This window comes from Danio rerio, chromosome 20, assembly GCF_049306965.1.
Source record: "Danio rerio strain Tuebingen ecotype United States chromosome 20, GRCz12tu, whole genome shotgun sequence".
Taxonomy (NCBI): domain Eukaryota; kingdom Metazoa; phylum Chordata; class Actinopteri; order Cypriniformes; family Danionidae; genus Danio; species Danio rerio.
In genome coordinates, this window is record NC_133195.1 from 45236969 (window position 1) to 45260000 (window position 23032).

At 35.4% G+C, this 23032-nt stretch overlaps 1 protein-coding gene across 2 annotated transcripts in view; it reads left to right on the forward strand.

The window, feature by feature from the left end:
• Window positions 1-18957, forward strand: part of cep85l (centrosomal protein 85, like) — a 102249-nt gene extending 83292 nt beyond the window's left edge. For both annotated transcript variants that reach the window (XM_073933608.1, XM_005170197.6), the window contains exons 5-13: window positions 808-925; window positions 3981-4178; window positions 5739-5891; window positions 6752-6906; window positions 9010-9127; window positions 10244-10294; window positions 12302-12409; window positions 15053-15233; window positions 17964-18957. In XM_073933608.1, the coding sequence (XP_073789709.1) occupies window positions 808-925; window positions 3981-4178; window positions 5739-5891; window positions 6752-6906; window positions 9010-9127; window positions 10244-10294; window positions 12302-12409; window positions 15053-15233; window positions 17964-18127 (1246 nt within the window). In that variant the 3' untranslated portion in view covers window positions 18128-18957. The remainder of the gene's footprint in view (window positions 1-807; window positions 926-3980; window positions 4179-5738; window positions 5892-6751; window positions 6907-9009; window positions 9128-10243; window positions 10295-12301; window positions 12410-15052; window positions 15234-17963) is intronic.
• Window positions 18958-23032: the final 4075 nt, after the last annotated feature.

The following is a 23032-nucleotide window of genomic DNA, read 5'->3' on the forward strand; positions in this document are numbered from 1 at the left end:
GGAAAACAAATAAACGGGGCAAATAATTCTGACTTCAACTGTATGTATTTAAATATGTAAAATGATGTGAATTGTATAATATTTACATATTATGCATTGAATATTTTATTACGCAATATAATATTACATACATTTTCTACAATGTTATTATCAAAAAACCCCAATACTGTATTTAAAATTATGAGAATTGTATGATGTTTACATTACATGCATACATTTTATACAAAGTTTATGCCAATTTAACCCCAATGCATATATATTTTTATATGTAAAGTTGTGTGAATTATATGATATTTACATAGTATAATACATTGTTTACATACATTATATGCTATATTGTGTACGTAATAAAATATGTAAATATTATAAAATTCACATAGGTTTATATATATTGTATACATATGGGAAAACAATACAATTGCATGCAGCACATTTAACTGATCAGTACTATGACCTACCACAAGATGTCGCTGTGATTAATTCTCCAATCATGCTGCTGTGTTTAGTATGCTGAACTTGATCCAGCGATGTTTAACCACACTCTCTCCTATTCTACCTCAAACGCTGCTAATGTCCAAATCAAATGCAACAAGCGCACTTTCAAGTGTCATTACAAGTGTGAAAACACGAGGACAGTCAGCGGCTGCCTTCAGAAAACATGTCCCCTGCTCTTAAAAGCCATTTTTTCCCAGTCTGCTGGTTATTAAAACGCCTGCTCTGCATGAAAAGGCTCTGAAGCAGCAGACTGTAAACTCCAATAAAATCAAAGTGAATATTGAGTGTCTGTTTCTGCTCTGCAAATCCTAGGCAAAAGCAGCAGATCCTTCAGCTTCATGCCAGAATCAGGGAAAACGAGATAAGGGCACAACAAGTCCTCCAGAACCAGAGAGGGCGCTATGAGGACTCATATCTGCTCAAAGCAAAGGTTTGTCTTGTATTCAGATGTATACATTGCTTACTGTACTGTTACTGTACTGAAGTAGTAGTGGCTGCCTAAATTAAACAGGAGGTTCAATCAACAAGAAACTTTTGCCATTATTTACTGCCCTCAGGTTATTTCTTTCTACTGCGAAACACAGAAGATATGTTGATAGATACCGCTAGTCTAATTGTTATGGTTTCATTGGACATAAAAGAGTAAGAATCAATGGCAACTGAAGATTTTTCACCAACATTACATTATTTCTGTATATTTCTGTATTCTATATCTAACAATATTATTATTGTTAATAATAATTTATATTAATATTGTTAATTTCGTAACAATATCCTGCCCATTGACTACAGATGTAAATTAGCTTTATAGCTAACACAGGCTCAACATGACATGCTGTACAGTGTCCCTGAATAAACAAATAAATAAAAACAAACAAAAATATTACTTAAAGTATGATCAAGTTAACACAGTCTCCACCACAATGTCATACAATATTATATAATACTTTAAATAACATTAACTAATACAACATTTTCTAATGTTATTTTGTTAATGAAAATATAGTTGTTAATTGTTAGTTCATGTTAACTCCATGTTTGACCACATAGGAAAGCTAGGTTGCTGCCGGCAGTGGTGTTTGTGAGACGAGCAGGGGGCGCTCAACCTGTGGTCTGTGTGGGTCCTAATGCCCCAGTATATTGATGGGGACTCTACACCATCTTTCGGATGAGATGTTAAACCGAGGCCCCGACTCTCTGTGGCCATTAATAATCCCAGGATGTTCTTTGAAAAAGAGTTGGGGTTTAACCCCGGCATCCTGACCAAATTTACCCGCTGGCCTCTGTCCATCATGGCCCTCCTAACCATCCCCATATCATAACTGGCTTAATCAGGCTGTCTTCTCTCCAACAATCAGCTGGTGTGTGGTCTTGTGCAATATGGCTGCCGTCGCGTCATTCAGGTGGATGCTGCACACTAGTGGTATATGATGAGATTCCCCCCAATGTGTAAAGCGCTTTGAGTATCCAGAAAACACTATATAAATGTAAGCAATTATTATTATTATTATTATTATTATTATTATTATTATTATTAAGTGACTGTGCATTAACTGATGTTAACAAGTATGACTTTGGATTTTAATAAGGCATTAGTAAATGCTGAACTATGATTAATAAATGCTCTACAACTATTGTTTATACTATTGTTAGACATTAACTAATGAAAACTTATTGCAAAGTGCATTATTTTTATTTTATATATTTTAATCTGAGGTAAATTATCCAGTGCTGTTCTTCTAGTGGCTATTAGGGTCATGCAAAATGATATTCAATCCAAGACTGTTTTAATATGGTTATTTTTACAATATTATTTTAGGTGTTAGATTATTAATATATACTGTAAGCACAACAGCAGCCTGTTTTAGCGTTCGTTAGATGTCATGTAAATTCAGCATTTCAGACAATTTGAACTTTGTCTTAAACCTGAAGAAACTGTCCTTTTTTAATTCTTGCAAATGTATCCAAACTAAAAAAGTACAATCGTAGTTAAATTTTGACATGTTATGATTGATTTCCATCTTGCACTCTACTATATACTAACAACTATTATTATAAAGGCACCTCATTATACAGGTATCACTTTAAAGGCTGTATTTTTGTCTTGTGCATTTTAATTGTTGTTTTGTTCATTGATTGTTGTTTTTCACTCGTGCGTTTTTTTTTTTTCCTCCTTCAACTAAACCTTTTTATATTTTTCTGACAAATGCTTTTATGTTTGTCTTACTTTTGTACAAGTATAAATTTAACAACCACAGTTACAGTCAGAGCTTGACATTAACTTTTTTGATCACCAGCCCCTGTAGCTTGTAGTCGTTTCATCATTACTAGCCACTCGATATTTTCACAAGCCACAATTTTGTTGTTCGAAAAATGTTTTCTATGCATAAAATTGAATTTTGGCATGCTAAAATGACTAGATTTCGATTTTTTGTTATGTCCACATGCCTCCTCATTCATTTCACATTTATGTTTGTTATATGTGACCCTGCTCAACAAGCATGAGCAAATGGGTTCTGCATTCATATAGTGTCACTTTTCAGGCCTTAACACTGAGGATTTGTCCATTTTTTTCTTTAGCCACATCAAAAAAAAAAAATAATAATAATAATAATTCTTTACCCAAAATAACTGTAAGCAAACGAAAGCAGGTGAATAACATACGTGTGTGTGATAATGAAAGGTTGATCAAGTGCACACAGTTAACTTCAGGCTCTTTAATATTCTGTTTAAAGCAAGTTTAAAGTGAAAAAAGACATTCAAAAAATCTAGAGCTCTTGAAAGCAGCAGGACTGTGGATGCACGGGCGTCGCTTTTTCTCCAGTCTATTTCAAAGAGAACTGACGGCACCTGTTGTGTTTTCTGGCACAGATGCTTTGCGCAAGGAACCGTTTCTTTCTGAAACTTTTAAACAGTCTGATGTGAAGCTCTTGTCAGTGAGTGAGGATTGCCTGCGTTTCACTGCACGTGATCATCCTCCCATTCAGTATATAGCCAGCAGCCTACCTGCTTTCTTTTGCATCTCTTACGCCAGTCTTAAACTCAGATTTTAAAGACAACTAAAGCTTAAAAACTGACATTAACCAGCCAAAGTGGCTAGTGGGAGTGACTGTATAACCTGCCACAGCTGAAATCTACCTGCATTTGACGGGTGTTAATGTCAAACCTTGGTTACAGTATATGTATTTGTATGTATATGTACAGTATACAGTATATGTATTTCATTTGAATACATTTATATATAAATGTACAGATACTTCTGTGTAAATCACTCCGTATCGTGAAACAGAATTCCCTTGTTTTTATTTTTATTTTTTTAAGTATTTTTCAGCAAGATACTTGCGCTTTTGAATTTAGAAAGATTTTCAGTTTCTGTACTTGAGTAGCAAGTCTTTTTGCATCCCTGCTAATATTGAATGAAAAAGGGAGAATATGTTTATAATGTCATTCAAAAGCTCACTTACCTGCATGTTTTCATGTTTCAGGACTCTCCATATGACAGTCCGGTGTGCGGCCAGAGCCCGAAGTCTCACCTGCCGGATCGAGTGAGTCCCCTGTGCTGTGAAAATGGAGAGCTGGGCCGAAAATTAGCCGCATCAGAGCTGGAGGTCATTCACCTCAGCGAATTTCTCAAACAAAACACACAGAAATACACAGAAGACATCAAGAAACTGGAAGAGAAGGTAAGGAAGACAAATCTTAAGCTGCCTTTTACTGCATATGACAGGTCAGACTGGAAGTCACTCATTTCCAACGGAAAGTAGATTCAGATCCGAGGAGATTAGTAGTTAAAAATCTAAAATAATAATAATAATAAATTTTTTTTTTTTATTTTTGTACCAGAAAATCCTATATTAAAAACACATTTCTGTTCATAAATGAGGAATGTAAAATAATACATTTTATATTTTTTTTTTCCAAATTCCCTCCAAAATTTTTTGTGGTCAACCAATCATGGAGAATGCACAGAGAATAAAGGCTCTTGCTTTTGCACTCATTCATTTTTGGCACCACATTAATCAGCTTCTCTCCCTAGGTGCACGACAAAACTGAAAATTATTGTCGGCTGCCACAATGGGGCGGATTTTTAAGTCGTGTTCAAATGTTGTGTGCAGCGGCTTTATCTTTAACTTCTAAAGGCTCACGGTAGAAAAATGTCTCTTTTTTTACCTCCATTCATTGATAATAGCCAGTTGTTGTTCTCATCAGTTTCAGTTCTGTATGAAAGGATTGGTGATGGTTTATTAATAACAAAAATTCACTCTGCAGAAAGTATACTTCAGATTTTTACATATGCGTTAAAGTTGCATGGTTCATGTGCAGGGCTAAACAGAATCATTTTTTGGTCAAATCTGCAGATATATGCCCAATTACAGTATAGTAACTCAAATTATAAAACACAAAATAAAAAAAGAATAACTTAACTTTAATTTACAACGCAATGTTCATTCATTCATTTTCCTTTGGCTTAGTCTCTTATTTATCAGGGGTCACCACAGTGGAATGAACTGCCAACTATTCAATCATATGTTTTACGCAGCGGATGCTCTTCCAGCTGCAGTCCAGTACTGGGAAACATATACTACGGCCAATTTAGTTTCTTCCATTCACCTATACTGCATGTCTTTGGACTGTGGGGGAAACAGGAGCACCCAGAGGAAACCCATGTGAACATCCAAATTCTACCCAGAAATGCCAATTAGCCCAACCCGCACTCGAACCAGGAACCTTCTTGGCGTGAGGCGACAGTGCTAACCACTGAGCTGCCATGCCTCTCTAAATGCAATATTTTACAATGCAAATCCAATTCGATCCACTTGTTTGGTTAACAAAGCAAGTCTCTCATATTATATTTACTAAAAGACAGAAAATATTACTTTACAAACTGTATCATACATAAACTAATATCCAATAGTTTTTTTATTGTATTTTATCACTGAAATAAATATATAAACAAATATTTACACACATTGAAAGAAGTAAATAAATGGACTCGATGATGGTCATGTGATAATGACATGACGGTGGATGTAGTATGTCCCAATTGTAGGACCTACTTGATTAGTACAGTATGTGATTTCGGATGCAGAACATTGTTTAGTTTTTAAACAAGATATTTTATGGCTTGTTAGGAGGGAAAAACGGATGAATGGGTCTAGTGTGCAGATGTGGAGGGAATGACAGAAATGGCTGTGAGTTTGACTGTGTAGCAGTTTTAACTCCTTTGTCTGTTGTTTGTGTAGATGAAAACACGTGACCGCTACATCAGCAGTCTGAAGAAGAAATGTCAGCGTGAACAGGAGCAGAATAAAGAGAAGCAGCAGCGCATTGAGACGCTGGAGAAATATCTGGCAGATCTGCCCTCGCTGGATGAGGTCCAGACACAAGCTCAACAGGTACACTGTGTTTGTGCGAGTGTACACCATAGTCAACATTCGAAGTAGATCATCAACTTACATCAACGTTGTCCTGAAACTTTTGAACACCACCCATTTTTGTCTCAGGGTGATTTTGAAAAACTAGCTTGATCCACAAATGTTATTTCACTCATTCATTTTCCATCACACTGGTTGGTAAGTAGTAAGGTTTAAGCAAAATACAAGAAAAGCTTGAGCACAAGATAAACGCTAAATACGATTGATTTGTTTTTTAAAGGTAGTCTCATTATCTTAACGTGATTTTCTTCTCTGAACCTCAAAACTGGTGAGGATTTAACAGTGTATTACAATCTCCATCTTATTTCTGGTCCTCCTGATTATTATTCCAGCAAGTCAGATGCCACTTTTCCTAGTTCACCAACTTCTCCAACTTTAAATTGGATTGTCAGCCACCAAAAATGAGAAATGATGCTGGTTTGAGTTAATCAGGGCATAATTAACGTCTCATTTGAGTGGTAAACCAACAGATCAGTGGCAGTCCCTCCGGCGTCTGCTAATAGATCAGCGCAAACAGATGCTAATGTGACAGCAGGCGCTCTTCATTATGTTTGCGAATAATCTTATTTGAGGGTTATTTAATCATTGTTTCCTAGTGTGCACAACTGTAAGAGGATTAATATTATCTGACAGTCAACAACAAATGTTTGGGGTCACTTTTTTTTCTTGCCTGCTTAGCACTTATGCTGAATTTTGAGGCATCCGTTACTGAGATATGTACAGATCAATTCTGCAAAGTTTATATACACTCACTGGCCACTTTATTAGGTACACACATGTAGCGTTTCTGTACTCATCTCAGTCTGTGTGGTGTGTCACAGCTGCAGGACGTGCAGGAGAAGCAGAAGACGCTGGAGGAAAGCGTGTCTCAGCTGCAGAAAAGCCTGGAGGAGAAGCAGAGCCTGCTGCTGGAGAAAGACGCCCTCATCGAGACTCAATCCAAGAGGGAGAAAGAGCTGGTGGCTACTGTCCAGAGGTACTGCACTTCCACACACTTGACTGCTTTCCATTCTCAAACAGACTTAAGGCTCACACCGAACGTGTCTCTGCTTCTAAAAACACAAGAGTCAGGCCTGTTTAATCCCCAAAATACTCTGTAAAGATCAAAGTTAGATCTAATCCTTACTGTCCCCTTTGTTACACATCTTACATTGGCTCCTACTTGCATTTGTTTTGGGAATGGCCACTGTCGGTTCTTGTTTGGTAATATGTATGCTCTACTTTTTTGGATTTCCTACATGTAGACATAACGTGATCCCTTACTTCTTCTTGACTCCATTTTACAACTGAACGCTCATCTAAAAAGGAGCTTAACTGCTGCTAAAAAGATTATTTTGAAATAGTGGATTGAACCATCCACTCCCCCAAATTTTACTACCAGAATTAATGGCGCAAAAGACAATACTATTTAAAGCTGGACCTATATTTCTGCAATGTTGCTTGACATTATATACCGTATATATTAATCTTATATACAGAAAGTCTGAATTTTAGTTAATTTTACATATAATTTAAACTTTTTCTTTGCAAGTGGATGGTTTCATGGCATGTACTTGTGTATATAGTTTACATGTACGCATGTTTCATAATTGTAATAAAACATTAATCTTTAAAAACGTGAGAGTCAGCGCTCAGAAATATTTTCCAGAGCAATAACAGCGTTATGAATGTGACATTTGCAGTAAAAACTATAGTATAAAGTATACAGTATGTTAACATTATATGGAAACATCTGTTTATGTTTTCCAAAACTACTAACCGCAGAGATATGGGATCAGAAAAATATAAATCTGTAAACATTTTATATTTGAAATGAGGAAAATAAACATGTTTATATTGATGTGACCAAAAAACTTTTGAATTTACAGCATACTTTGTAGAAATACTTTGAAGGATTAATGCTAACTAAAAAGGATGAGAGTTGACTCATTATAGAACAAAAATCATTTATTTTATTTTACATTTTTGCATTTATGAGGAAAAAGCTGCATGTGATGTCACTTGTGTGACTTTGGTAAATCAAATATAACTGGTTGAAAACATTGACAGAGACATTTTTGCAGTACTGTAAAATACAAGCCCAAGCAAACTACATTTAAAGAGTTTTGCTATTTTGGTGAAACTTTTTTTTCCATGAGAATATTGATATTTACATGGAATTTCTGAAATTGATCATAAAGCATGAGGGTATCCAGACAGAGCCACAAAGCGCCTATAAACCGAAACTTGCACCGAAACCCCGCCTCCGCGTTATTCTGATTGGTCCACTGTTGTTGAACTGACAGTGAAGTAATGAGCTGCTCTGCATGATCTGATCTTTTTGCTTGATATGGCATCTAAAAAACACGGCTCTTTAAAAGACGTGAGCATAACGGTCGCACACATCAAGCTCGTTTACATTGAAAAACTTATGTTGTTTTTATGTGATATGTATTGAGATTAGTATAACATTTCAACAGCTTGAAAGCACTAAATTGAATGACTTACAGTAGGTTGGGCTAATTTAGTGTTTCCCAACACTGTTCCTGGAGGCACACACACATATATATTGGATGTCTCCCTAGTCTGACCCATTAACTTTTAAAGGTTTTTGTCTCTTCTTACGTTTTGATGAGTTGATTGAGGTGTTTTTGAGTTGGAAGAGGTTGAGATGTGTACTGTTGGTGTGCCTTCAGGAACAGGAAACACTGGGCTAATTAACCCATTTAATCCATTTATTCTTGTAGTTTAAACTTTTTGCCCAAACTTTATACTTCTACTCCAAAAAAGATACAGCTTTGATATATACATGAGCTGGCATGTCAAACTCAGTCCCTGGAGGGCCGCAGCCCTGCACGGTTTAGTTCCCTCCCTACCTCAACACACTTACCTGGAGGTTTAAAACAAGCCTGAAGAACTCAATTAGTTTGATCAGGTGTGTTTAATTAGGGTTAAAGCTAAACTGTGCAGAGCTGCGGCTCACCAGGAACTGAGATTGACGCCTGTGATTTAGAGTGAAGAGCAGTTGAGATTTCCCTCTGTGCATTGTTTGATTTCTCTTGTATTGAATGATGGAGTTTTGTGAAACGTCTGTTTGTAGTCTTCAAGAGAAGGTGGAGAAGTGTTTGGAGGATGGAGTTCGGCTGCCCATGCTAGACCTGAAGCAGCTGGAGAGGGAAAACACTCGCCTGCTGGAACAACAGAGCCACAATAGCCTGGTACACCCTCCAATCATGCACTTCTTTACATTCACTAGCTCGGTTCTTATACCAGAAGTAATCTTTTCAAAGTTTGCTTTCTATCGCATTGTTAGAGCAGCTGAAAAAAAGCTGCTGTCACACTAGTGTTTGTGCATGCAAAATTCTGCCATATGGTGCTGCGAAAAGGGGCAGGATTAAACAAAATGATTAGACATTAAACAAAGCGAGCGATTGCTATATATTTTCCATTAGTTTCTGTCCAGAGAGGTCATGCTTTGATCCTCGATTGGTCTCATGCAGTCACATGATGCGATTTCGCAGGTCAAAGTTCATCAAGCTTGAACTTTCCAACAGTGAACTGCGAAAACTTTGGGACTTTGGGTTTCCGGTTTGACACATTCGCGTGCTTATGAATGGAAGTCTATGGGGAGAAAAGTGCAGTGTGACCACAGCTTTAAACAGACAGCTGATTGGTCACATGGGTATGTTTGCTACGTCTGAGTTTATTCAGCAAATGTGTTTCCAGCTTCCATTAATCGCTTTAACCTTTTCTCAAATTCAAAAACACTTCAAGCGAGCATAAAAAAAGGCCTTTTTTTGGCAGATTAATTGATTTTTGTTTGAAATTTGCCATTGTATCACTTGTTTCTCATGCAATACTTCAACATGCACATTAAGACAAGCTGATGGAAACCCAGTTACTGCTACAGCACTGATCAATTGTTGATTTTATGTCTTACACTACACTATTTTTACATACACCGTACCATGAATCTAAACAACTGATAAAATATCTAGCATATACTGCCTAGAGCTTAGTGGTTTTTTTAGTACCAAAGGCACATACCTATGGACACAAATAAAAGTAAACCACCGTTTTTACAAAAAATGCTTAAAGACCAATATTGATTTGATTTTACCAATATTGAATGGGTTTCATTGAGGCTGGAAGGACATCCGCTGTGTAAAACGTATGCCGGAATAGATGGCGATTCATTCCGCTGTAGCGAGCCCTGATAAATAAGGGACTAAGCTGAAGGAAAATGAATGAATATTTCTTTCCATTATCCATTATAAACTTAAATTGTTGTAAACACTAACGTTTGGAATTATTCACTGTGTTTTTTTTTTCAGCTGATTGACAGTCAGAAGCAGCAGGTGGACAAGCTCACTCTGGAGATGACGGTAAGACCTATATTTTTGCATGAGCTCCATATTTTCATTATATAAAGCTGTATGAGCCATAACTAATATGATGGCAGAAAACAGTTTTTTATGGTCTGTATTGTGAAGAGAAAGTCGGAAGTATAAGATCAAAAAGTTGCAGTTAACCTTTTTTAATCATTTTAATTCATGGTGGAAATGGAAATATACATCTATACAGCACTTGTATCAAGTATGAGCTCCAAGTTCTAACATTATAAAATATAATATATATATATATATATATATATATATATATATATATATATATATATATATTATAATTAAACTATAGTGCACAGCTTAAATGAGTACACTCCCTTTAAAATGAGAAAATAAAGATCCATTTCTCAGTAAATATAGACAATATATTTTGCTGCATTAAGACCAAGCAGTTTTATTAAACCGTTTTATTTATTCAAATAAGACTGTAGTCATTGAACATAATTAGAAGTAAAAGGATAATACATTTGAAAAAATAAGGAATTACAAACTGTAATTATTCTCTTAATTTTTCCTCTTTATTTTTTTATATATATTTCTCTAATAGGTTAATTGGTGTGTACTAATTTTTGCACCGTGATCTTAAGTTATTTTTTTTAAATAGTGCCAATATTGGCCTGTTACTGAATTATCTATTCTATATACACAAATATCTGATGTTATTACATAGAATCGTAGAAAGTGTTGATTTAAATACCTGTAAAGGGTGTACTCATTTATACTGAGCACTAAATATATATATATATATATATATATATATATATATATATATATATATATATATATATATATATATACATACATACATACACACACACACACACATACACATACACACACACACACACATTTTGTATATAATTATAAATAAAATTGTGTATATAATTATAAGTGTGTGTGTATACACTACCTGAGAAGGGTCCTAGTTATCAATCCCAGTTGTAAGAGCAACAAATAATAACTTGACTTCTAGTTGATCATTTGGAAAAGTGGCAGAAGGTAGATTTTTTGGATGAATCTTCTGTTGAACTGCATCCCAATCATCACAAATACTACAGAAGACCTACTGGAATCCACATGGACCCAAGATTCTCACAGAAATCAGTCAAGTTTGGTGAAGGAAAAATAAATACAATACTCAATTGGGGTTACATTGAGTATGGGGGTGTGCAAGAGATCTGCAAAGTGGATGGCAACATCAACAGCCTGAAGTATCAAGACATTTGTGCTGCCCATTACATGACAAACCACAGGAGAGGGCAAATTCTTTAGCAGGATAGAGCAACTCATACAGTACTTTAGCTTCCACATCTTAGTTCCTGAAAGCAAAGAAGGTCAAGGTGCTCCAGGATTGGCCAGCCCGGTCACCAAAAATAAACATTATTGAACATGTGTGGTGTAAGGTGAATTCAAAGAATCTTGATGAACTCTGGGAGTCCTGCAACAACGCTTTCTTTGCCATTCCAGATGACTTTATTAATAAGTTATTTGAGTCATTGCAGAGATGTATGGATGCAGTCCTCCAAGCTCATAGGAGTCATACACAATATTGATTATTTTTCCTCTGCATCATAACTTTATATTCTATACTGTACATTATTTCTGTTTAGTGACAAGACTTTAGTCTAAGCAAAGTCAGACCTTACTGTCCTAATTAAATAACTAAAAATCAAGGCATGATATTTTATTTTGATAAAATAAGTGTAAATAGAGACCTTTGCCTTTCATATAAGCCCCTTCTAACACCAAACAATCAGCTAGAAGTCAAGTTATTATTTGTTGTTCCTAAAACTTAAAATAGGCGAAAAGACTTTTGTCAGGTAGTGTAGATCAAATAAAAGTGTGATGTATGCTTTATTATAAACTTTATTCAGATTTATATTTTTGTCTTACAGTCTAAAGACTCAAAACTGTTCAATCAAATTCAAATTCCTCCACATGTCAGGCTTCACAGGGTTTAATGCACTAATATCCACCTTATTTCAGGCTCTGGAGAAGAAGCTTCAGCGGGAGAGAGGGATCACACAGGAGCTCCGCAAGCAGCTGTTGGAGCGTGAGGAGGAACTGGACACGCTCTCCACCACTCTTAAACAGGTACAGCACTCTAAAACCACCTGCTACAGGACTCTAAGATACCGCTGAGACTTTTTAGTCCGACATGATACAGATGAGGCCTGAAGTGAGAGGCTTGATTGAAGGCTCATTTTTGTGCCATTAAATTCCCCATCCTGCTTTTGATGGCAGTGGAGTCATGAATAACCCAACTGGCCCTCAGCGCTCCATTAGCATTCAGGACATCATTTTTCAGCACGCCGTCTCAAGGTGAGCGAGAGCAGAGCGATTCACTGAGGCGCAGTCATGCGTGATACTGACACACACTTTCACACTGACAATGCCGTACATCATACTGCTGACACGGGGACGTATGATTATTAGAAGCACACGCAGGTATGAAAGAGACCATGCAAATTATGATGATGTCAATTCAGTACAAAAATACACGAAACAATAATATTAGTTATTTTTTATGTATTATCTTTCAAAATAATATTTATTTCAGAGACGCAAAGCTGAAAACTTGCAGCATCATTACTTTTCAGCATCATTTTGCTTATTTCCACCCCAGTATAAAAATAAAACTCTAAGGTAATGGCAACATTATCTCTCACAAAATATCTTTATATCTTGCAATCCTGGATTTTTGTCCACAGAATTGTGAGAAATCTCTTAAGTGTAAGATAAAACTTACAGTAACACTTTTCTTTCTTAAGGCATTATTACACTTCTATGAATTCACTGATTATTTATTTGTTATCTATGATTGATTGATTACTAATGAAAAACAGTTGTGACACTTTGTTACGGTTTAATTAAGTTGTCTAGGGAAAATAAACGTAACACTTATAATATTTAATTATTACTGAGTAGATGGATGGAATATACACCAGGACACAAAATTTACATTCAATTCGTTTATTCCTCTTACGAGGAGAAGAAAAATGAAGCCAACAAAACATGTGTGCGCTTTGTACAATGTATATATAATAAGAAGAAGAAGAAAAAAAAGAAATACAATCAAATGTTTTAGGGGAAAAAGGAACTAGAGTGGCGCCAAAGCAAAGAACTAAACAAAACCCAAAGCCACCTAAACTAGAACACAAGATTCCTCTTTAAACTTACTAATAAAAATCTAAATGTGAAAAAGAAACCGAAATCTTCAGCGTTTGCGACGCCACACCTAAACTCCCTGAAATAATAAGCAAAAATACAAAAATGCGGCGCTCACCCACTTACCTAGTGTTTCTGAACATCGAAGTTACCTACGGGCAAAATGTATGTCGCGCGACTTAGTAAACTATTCCCTTTTCCCCAAAAAGGAATGATAAACTCTTTAACCATGACTTAATTTACATCGATGTAATTATTCAGAAACACAGAACAAAGCATACATTATGAACAGCAGTGAGCGAACACAAACCAACACACACACACACATAGCACTCTGAAAAACAAGGCGTGCCGGTCGAATTTAAAGTCCGCGGAACGAAGTCCAATTGGTCCACGAGGAAACGCCCTAATGAGGAGTGACAGGCTCGGGATCCAATCAGCAGGTACCTAGTAGAGAAAACGTAGCGGAACAAAAGGTGATAGGGCGAGACAAAGAGCGAATGACAGTCGAGGAGATGCGAAGGGAGTCAAGCAAAACAGAGAGGGAGAAGTCACAAAAATACAAACTCCCACGGACCGTAACACACTTAGTTGAATACATTTAAATTGTAATATTAATTATTCCATAGGTATGTCCCAAATCACATACTGTACTTATGCACTATTCTATGCTACTTTGTAGTATAAATAAACGATGCCGTTATTCAACCAGTAAAATGAAGAGTGGAATGTTGCATGCACTTAACAGCCACTGCTTTCCTGACGTAGTGGAAGGGGCGGAGTTTTCGGGCACTGATGTTGCATTACTTCATTTATTTTGGATTGTGAAAGCAATATTCTCCTATGAGAGTGCTTACACTGCCTCCCGATAGTAATTGCGGTTATACTCAAGGTATTATTTTCTTCATTTACTTCACTAATTTGGCAACCGTCAAATGTCATCAGGAAATGGTTTGAATTTCATTCATTTTCTTGTCGGCTTAGTCCCTTTATTAATCCGGGGTCGCCACAGCGGGATGAACCGCCAACTTATCCAGCTAGTTTCTACACAGCGCATGCCCTTCCAGCCGCAACCCATCTCTGGGAAACATCCACACACACATTAATAGACACTATCATACACTACGGACAATTTAGCCTACCCAATTCACCTGTACCACATGTCTTTGGACCGTGGGGGAAACCGGAGCACCCGGAGGAAACCCATATGATACAATATGATACGTACAGCTGTGTAAATGCTAGTCATCCACCGTTTACTATTTCTATTCAACGTCTTTTATCGGTTTCACAAGAAGCTGCTTCTAAACTTCTCATGGCGTGTTTGAATATGAGAAGTGTCAGCGTTACAGTCCAAACTCTGAAAAGTTCCTGGATAAAAGTGCTGAAATAAGACGTTCTACATGTCCCTAATAGCATCTGAAGGTGAAAATAACCATTCTGCCGAATCTCCGGTGGCAAACGTGACGAGTCAGGACTTCATTGTACTTCCATGCTTTAAAATTAAACTATCCCGATTCACCCTGCTGAGTTTTCTTCAGTTTTTTTTTTTTCTTTTTGTCTGTTCAGAAGCACAGACGAGCAGCGGAGGAGACGGCACCGATGGCCCTGGGGACGAGTGTGAAGGACGCGGGACCCCTGCTAAAGGAGATGTCCCTGTGTCTGCTGGATCTGAAGGGCTTGTGCAGTGTCCTTACACAGAGAGCTCAAGGCAAAGAGCCCAACCTCGCTCTGCTGCTCGGTATCAAATGTAAATATTCACACTTTTACAGTGCTCTTCAATATTTCACTTGCATTATTAGTTATCCATGCCTGCATGACTTAGAGATTTAGACAAAACAAAAATTGTGTATCCCAAATTAATACAATATTAATACCTTAAACTGACCCACAACATCTCCTATAATGACCACAAACTCCTCAATGTGTTCATTCAGAGCAGTTTAATTGTATATACGCCTAGTTGAAGCTGTTACAAATATGGGGAGGAAATTAACTTTAAGTGATAGAATACATAGCTAATATTATTAAAAATGAAAAAAGTTTAGCCTATTAAATTAATGGCTTATAGAGAAATTAAATCATCATAAAAGTTTGTTCACTTTTTATTCACTGTATTTAAATATTGGTTAAATTATTTGGAGCAGTTGATCCACGGTTTCGTTTGATAACAGAGATGTCGTTTTAAGAGTCCACAGATCTACAGTGAAAGCATTCCATTACTTTCAGAACTTGTTTGTGCTCATTTAGGACAAAATTATTTGTTTAAAATAAAACACGCAGGATGCAGGTGTTTGCATATTAAGTGTATTTGTCTGTTTAAAAGCTCACCCAAATCCTTAAACAGCCCTTGCAACACATTTGAGATCGGCTGCTTGATCCTTCTTTCACTTTTCAGAGGATTAAAATAGGGGGGAACTATAGGAAAATACTTAAACAGGATGACAGCGGGATAGAATGGTAAAATACAGGTGAGTCCCTACGAAAACAGGAGGGTTGACACGTATGAAAACAATTTAATTGTTACGGGTGAACATTATCATAAACTGTAAGAGGGAAAAAGGATAGCCAATCTGAAATGTGCTGAAGGTTTATTTCAATAGTTTTATATAGTTAGTTCTGGTAATTTGAGTCAAAGCAATCTTTGGGTTACCTACCCCATTTTGTACATTGCGTAATTCAAGCACTGTGTGTGTATATATATATATATATATATATATATATATATATATATATATATATATATATATATATATATATATATATATATATATATGTATAAATATGTGTGTTTTTGAATGTCCATTTATCAGTGCATTTTGGAATAAGGTCTTTCAAACTATCTCAGAATTTTGCAATATGTTTATTCCTAAATACCCCAATATCTGTTTATTAAATGATGATTATCATCTAAACTTAAACATTTTCCTAATGAAGGGTATTTTATACTGCACTAACTGCAGCCAAGAAGGTTACATATTTAAAATGTGGCTTATTGAACTAAAAAATATTGCACTGTTAGAATGTTCTACAGCAATAATTAACAGAGCTAAACCTCAAACAATCATAGCATGGTTTGATTTTATTGAGAAAATGTCTTCTATAATAACTACATAAACTACTGCATAATGAAAGATCAATATTATTATACCAGAGGTGTATAACGGTCACGTCTCAACCCAAAGTATTTATTTTCCTGTTTATTGTTATTTATTTATTACATTTTTTTAAAATGTATTTTAATTTAATGCAAACCCTGGCTTGTGTATAGTTGTTGCTAGCTATGTATGCTGGCTTTGTTCTGCAATAAATAAATAATCACAAAAAAAAGAATTTCCATTTGAACATCGATCTCAATTCATCCTAAAAATGTTTAAAAATAAATAAATACAAATATTTGAATAAATTCATTGTTTCTCCAAAAAAAAGGCTGTTCTTTAGAATATTCTGTTAATCAAACAACTCTAAAAATCAGTTTTTACAGTAAAAAAAAATATTAATAATTGCATCACAACATGCATATTTTCATGATAACGAACTACTTATTGAGCAGTAAATCTAGTATGCCACTTAGGATAAAAGCATCTGCTCAATAAATAATTGTAAGGGTTAGGAAAAGGCTACGAAAACATTTCAAAGGCTGGAGAAGTTATTTGGACTGATTTGATTTCAGGCTGTAGTGTGACAAAGTTATTATTTCAAAAGGGTATGATTCTTTCTGTATATGAGAATAAGAATAATGCATGACTGCAGTAACTCTTTGAACTTTACTTTTACTACAGTGACTACGTTTAATCTGATTAAGACAATACTCTGATTAAGAGGCCATGATGTAAACAGCAAGTTTTGATTAAGCTCATGAATCAACTAAACACAAATGGAATTAAGTTAGTGGCGTTATTGATGTTCAGTACAGACATGTTAACACCGCAATCAAACTATTACCGTCATGTAGGATTTTTGCCGCATTTTGCAACAGGATATTCCATTTACACACGGCTGTTTGACACTATTCTCTGCACCTACCGAGTCAGTGAAGGACCACACACGACATCTGCATCGCGAAATGTGGAGATTTTTTTTCTTCTTCCATACAGTGTGCCGTATTAAACTCCATTAAAACAACTCTTCCAGCAGTTAATACCCTCATCCAATATCTCGTTTGGCACAGGGGACATGCATGAAATATTAACTAATAATAAAACGCCCAAAATTACATTACGTGAAACATGGAAAGCGTGGTGGTGACATTAATCAATCTATAACATGTAAAACAGGATCATGAAAGGAACATTAAAAAAAACATTCATACAATTTGATTACTGATGTGCATGTAAATCTACTCACTGTTAGCTTACTCAATCCAAAGGCAAAAAACATTCATTAAAATAAATTCACAGCTAAATTAGTTTCTCGTTTCTAATGCAGCCCCAGTATAATTTCCTACTTGTGATGCTCATCCTATTTCATTTGCTTCCAGCGATGAGCTGCTCAGCGGAGGAGAGCGAGAAGCCTCTGCTGGAGGATGGTCTGCGGGCCAAGCTGGTGGAGGTTTGCCAGCTGAGGAAAGACATCGACGAGCTACGGACGCTCATCTCAGACCGATACGCACAGGACATGGGTGAAAACTGTGTGACTCAATGACGTCCAGCGCTCGGAAAGGGGGGAAAAAAAATCACATCAACCTGATGGAAACTAAGTCTCTCTGACTGCTGAAGGTTGAACCAAGCTGTGAATCCAGTTTACAAGGACGTCTTGTAGTTTGTGTGTTTTGTTTTTGAATCTTCAAGGATTTTGAATGGAAGTTGAGTGTTTTTACTGTATTTATTGAGACTGTTGGTTCCTGTCAGTCGTTTCTGAGGGAAAGAAAAGAAACTGGTGTCTTTAAGTGCCTTTTGTTCCTGTCCAAACTTCATGAAGTCATTTTTACCCCTAAAAAAAAAAAGAAGCTGACTAATTCGCTTGAGGTCGCAGGTCGACGTTCAGGAGCGTCTAGATGGGAAAACCATCAACTGAAGGGTCCTCAATCATAAGCACCATCATAAGAGTTTTGTGTCTGAAGTGTCATTTGAGTGGCTGAACATCCATTAAAACAAGCATAAAGTGTGTTATTTAAAGGGGCTGTATGTAGAATTAACAAACAGCTTGACATTAGCAACACCGATGGCCATTAAGTGAACTGCAGCCAGGAACTTATAGTTTGCAATTCTATAACCAATCGACCTCAATTTATATTATACATTAAATAATAATAATTAATAATATAATCCATATTTTTTGGGGGGGGACTTTGAATATGCTAATAATGTTCAAGAATTATAGAAATTTTGGTAATATATATATATATATATATATATATATAGCCCAATAAATGTATAGAAAGTTACTCAACTATCACAAGTAACTTGGAATTTATTGTTATAACATACAAACAAACGATCAAAACTTAATTTATTGGTCGGAGAGAGAGGGGGGGGGGGGGGGGAAACAGCTGACCTGAAATTTTTAGGGATAACAATACTGATATCTCTGCATTTATTGGCCTATTTATCGGTTTCTAAATGTAATTACTCAACTATCACAAATAATACATATTTTATTTATTAAACAAACAAACTACAGGGAAATTACTCAACTATCAGAAATAATTATTAATTCACTGGTTGAAGATTAATAAAAAAGAAAAAACAGCAGATCTGTAATTTTGTGGGGATCAAAATACCGTTATCTCTAAGTTTAGAAACCAATATATAGTCTAATAAATACATAGATAATTACTCAACCATCCAAACTATTTATTAATTTATTGGTTTGCGAGAGAGAGAGAAAAAAAACAGCCAATCTGAAATTTTAGGGAAAATGATACCAATATTTCCCTATTTAGCAACCGATATATACAATCAACAACATACAAACAACAGGAAAGTTACTCAACTATCAAAGCTAATTAATTAATTGGAGACATAAAAAAAAAAAAAGAGAACAGACCATCTGGAATTGAGGATAACTACCGATATCTCCACATTTAGAAACCAATATATAGGCCAATAAATGCATAGAAAAAGGACTCAACTGTCACATATAATTCACTAGTTAAGCATACAAACAAGAGGGAAATTACTCAACTATCAGAACTAATTAATTTATTGGTTGAAGAAAAAAAAAAAAAAAAACAGCTGGTCTGGAATTTTGGGGATAACAACACTGATATCTCCACATTTAAAAAACAATATATAGGCCAATAAATGCATAGAAAAATGACTCCTCTATCACAATTTGTAATTTACTAGTTAAACATACAAACAAAAGAGAAATTACTCAACTATCGGAACTAATTATTAATGTATTGGTTGGAGAGAGCTGATCGGGAATTTTTGGGGATAACAATACTGATATATTCACATTTACAAACCAATATATAGACCAATAAATGCATAGGGAATTATTTAACCATCACAAATAATTCATAATTTATTTAATTGTTTGTTTGTTCAAATTTGGCTAATAACTTTAACAATGAACATGTCAGCAGATACCAATATAGCTGCCGATATACATTGACCATCCAGGATGTAGTTAGAGATGCACAAAGTCTAAAATGACAGCAAATTTTGCTCAACCGGTGTAAATATCCATAATTTATTGGTTTAAGTACCATGACAATACATTTAATTGGGGAAACAAGCATTTATCAGTTGATAAAACATCACCCTGAGGGAGAATAAATCCCTTTATTCATGATCCCTTTAAGTTGTTACAAGCTTCCATTAAACGTCGCAATAAATAAAGAGATGAATGTATAACAATTCATACATACAGCCTCTTTAATAACAAACAACAGCAGAGTAAGTAATCCAGGTCAATCTATTCAGGACACCGTTTGACTTTTTAATTTGAAAAAATACCAGCTGCTTTTTTTGCAGAACAAGTTGCACACGTTAAACTCCAAAGTCAGACAGGAAACGGAATGTTCTGCACTTCCTGAAAGCGCTTATGACATTTTATATACTCCATATAACACATGTATTCCTTACTAGAATTAGGAAAACGAGCGAAATCAATGCAAAACTTGTTCACTCAGGTATTTTTAGCGTTTCTTTTATTCGTTGTGGTCGTAGTGACTAGACTTTAGTAAGTGTCATTCAGACCCTGAGCTTAAACTGTTTTTGTCGTAGTTCAGAGATGCGGTCATGTCAAACTTTGCACCAGTGACGAATGTTTAAAACTATGTAAAAGTACAAACATCTATATTCTGCTTCTATATCGTAACTATTTCAAATATATTACGCATGTTTTGTTATAATATCTGGTGCATGTGCATAGAGTTTGGTTTATTTTCTTTGAATTTAACGAAGATAATTACATTAGACGTATACAGCGCTATGCAACCTCACGTTAACCAGCGTTTCTGCAGATCTTTCATGTTATTTTGTGCCTTTACGAGTCTATGCAGCAGAAGCTGAAGAGAGTTTTATTTCTAAATAACAGGCGGAGAAGTTTGTTTCTTAAAGATGCAGGCGAACGAAGCCATATTCACAAAGCAATGCATATTTATTCTCAGGCAGAGAGATGTGTGTTTATGTATGTGGTGCTCGCCATAACACCAATCTGACAGACAGCATGCTGAATTGTGTGTATATATGCAGGAGTATATAAGCATGGATTGACATGACCGAGTCGCTGCGCTTTAAAGCCACTGGTTGGCTCAAGTGTTTCTCTTTTAAAGCTTTTAAGTTTCCAGCTAGATTTTACACATGCCAAAGGTCTATTTATGTACAATGGGGTTTTCTCAAAAGTATTAACTATTTTTCCATTTTGTAAAATGCTTTTCATTTGTACAAATGTCAAATAAAGTATTTTTCTACAGCGGTTTGTTTGAGGTTTTTATGTACGGTAATTGTGATTTAGACAGACGTTCATGGGAATTGTAAGTGGCTCAAATCCTGGAAAAAGCTGCTGTACAGCATGTATGAGCCTGATCTCATGAGGAAACTCAAGTATTTTACATTTGAGAGTTGAGTTGCTAATTTTTGCAAAGTTCAGTTGTAACAAAAAGTATGATTTTAAAAAGGAGGCGTGGCACCCAACCCCTCCCATTACCCCAACCGTCATTGGGTGATGAGCAAAATGTACTGAATTGTACGAATCAGATTGTACGAATTCATACGAATTAGCCATTAAAAGAAAAAGTTATGAATTGCCGTAAGATTGCGTTGTGTGTGTGTGTGTATATATATATATATATATATGTGTGTGTATGTGTGTGCATGTGTTTTAGTTAGAACTATCACACAAATGTTATAGTCGCAAAGAGTAAAACTTTTCCATTTTATTTATTTTTTAAAATTAGGATTAAAGGAGGTAAATATCCTCTTTTATAAGCTGTTTGGACAGAACTGGGTGTATATATAGTGTCCACAGTCATATTGGGTTGATATAAAGACAGTAAGTGTATGATCTAAATCCCTCCCATTTTTAGTCTGACCGCAATGTGACTCAGGAGTGCAGTTTCCCAGCCCACCGAAGGACATGCGTAAAGCAACCAGGTATTAAAAGATCTGTTGCTGTGTCTCGTTTCAGAGGCTGCATCCTTGGAGGTTGCAGCCTCTAAAATGGGACACAGCTTGTTAAGCTCTCTGTGATCATCAATATAACAATTATCAAATGTGATCAAGAATGAGGTTTACAATCAGTAAATTACAATTAGTAAATTTGTCAATAAGGTTATGAAAGTAGATGCTTCAATCCCGGTTTGTGGACTTAAATCAGGTTTATTTTGTACTTTAACACAATGATGTCCATACAGCAGTGGATATTTACATGTACCCTGTCACATTTGCCCTGCAAAAACAATACTAAGCTAACGTGTGTGTGTGTGTGTGCGCGTACAGGAGCGAACTTTAAAACGTCATTGTGTGTTGACTCGTTGTGGAGTTAATTTAAGCCTTTCTGAAACAAATATAGTGTGTCAGAATTATTAGCCCCGCTGAATTATTAGCCCCCGTTTAATTTTCCCCCAATTTTTGTTTAATAAAGAGACGATTTTTTCAACACATTTCTAAACATAATAGTTTTAATAACTCATCTCTAATAACTTATTATAAATATTTTATGTTTGTCATGATGACAGTAAATAATATTTGACAAGATATTTTTCAAGACACTTCTATACAACTTAGTGACATTTAAAGGCTTAACTAATTAGGTTAACTATGCAGGTTAGGGTAATTAGGCAAGTGATTGTATAATGATGGTTGTAAACTATTAATAAAAAAAATATATAGCTTTAAAGGGGCTAATAATTTTGACCTTAAAATGGTTTTTAAAAAATTTAAAACTGCTTTTATTCTAGCCAAAATAAAATAAATAAGACTTTCTCCAGAAGAAAAAATATTATCAGACATACTTTCCTTACGCTGTTAAATATAATTTGGAAAAGATTTTAAAAAAGAAGAAAAATTTCAAATGGGGGCTAATAATTCCGACTTCAACTGTATATCAAACAACCATTGTGAACATTTTTACTGTAGTAAGGGAGAGCTGCATCAT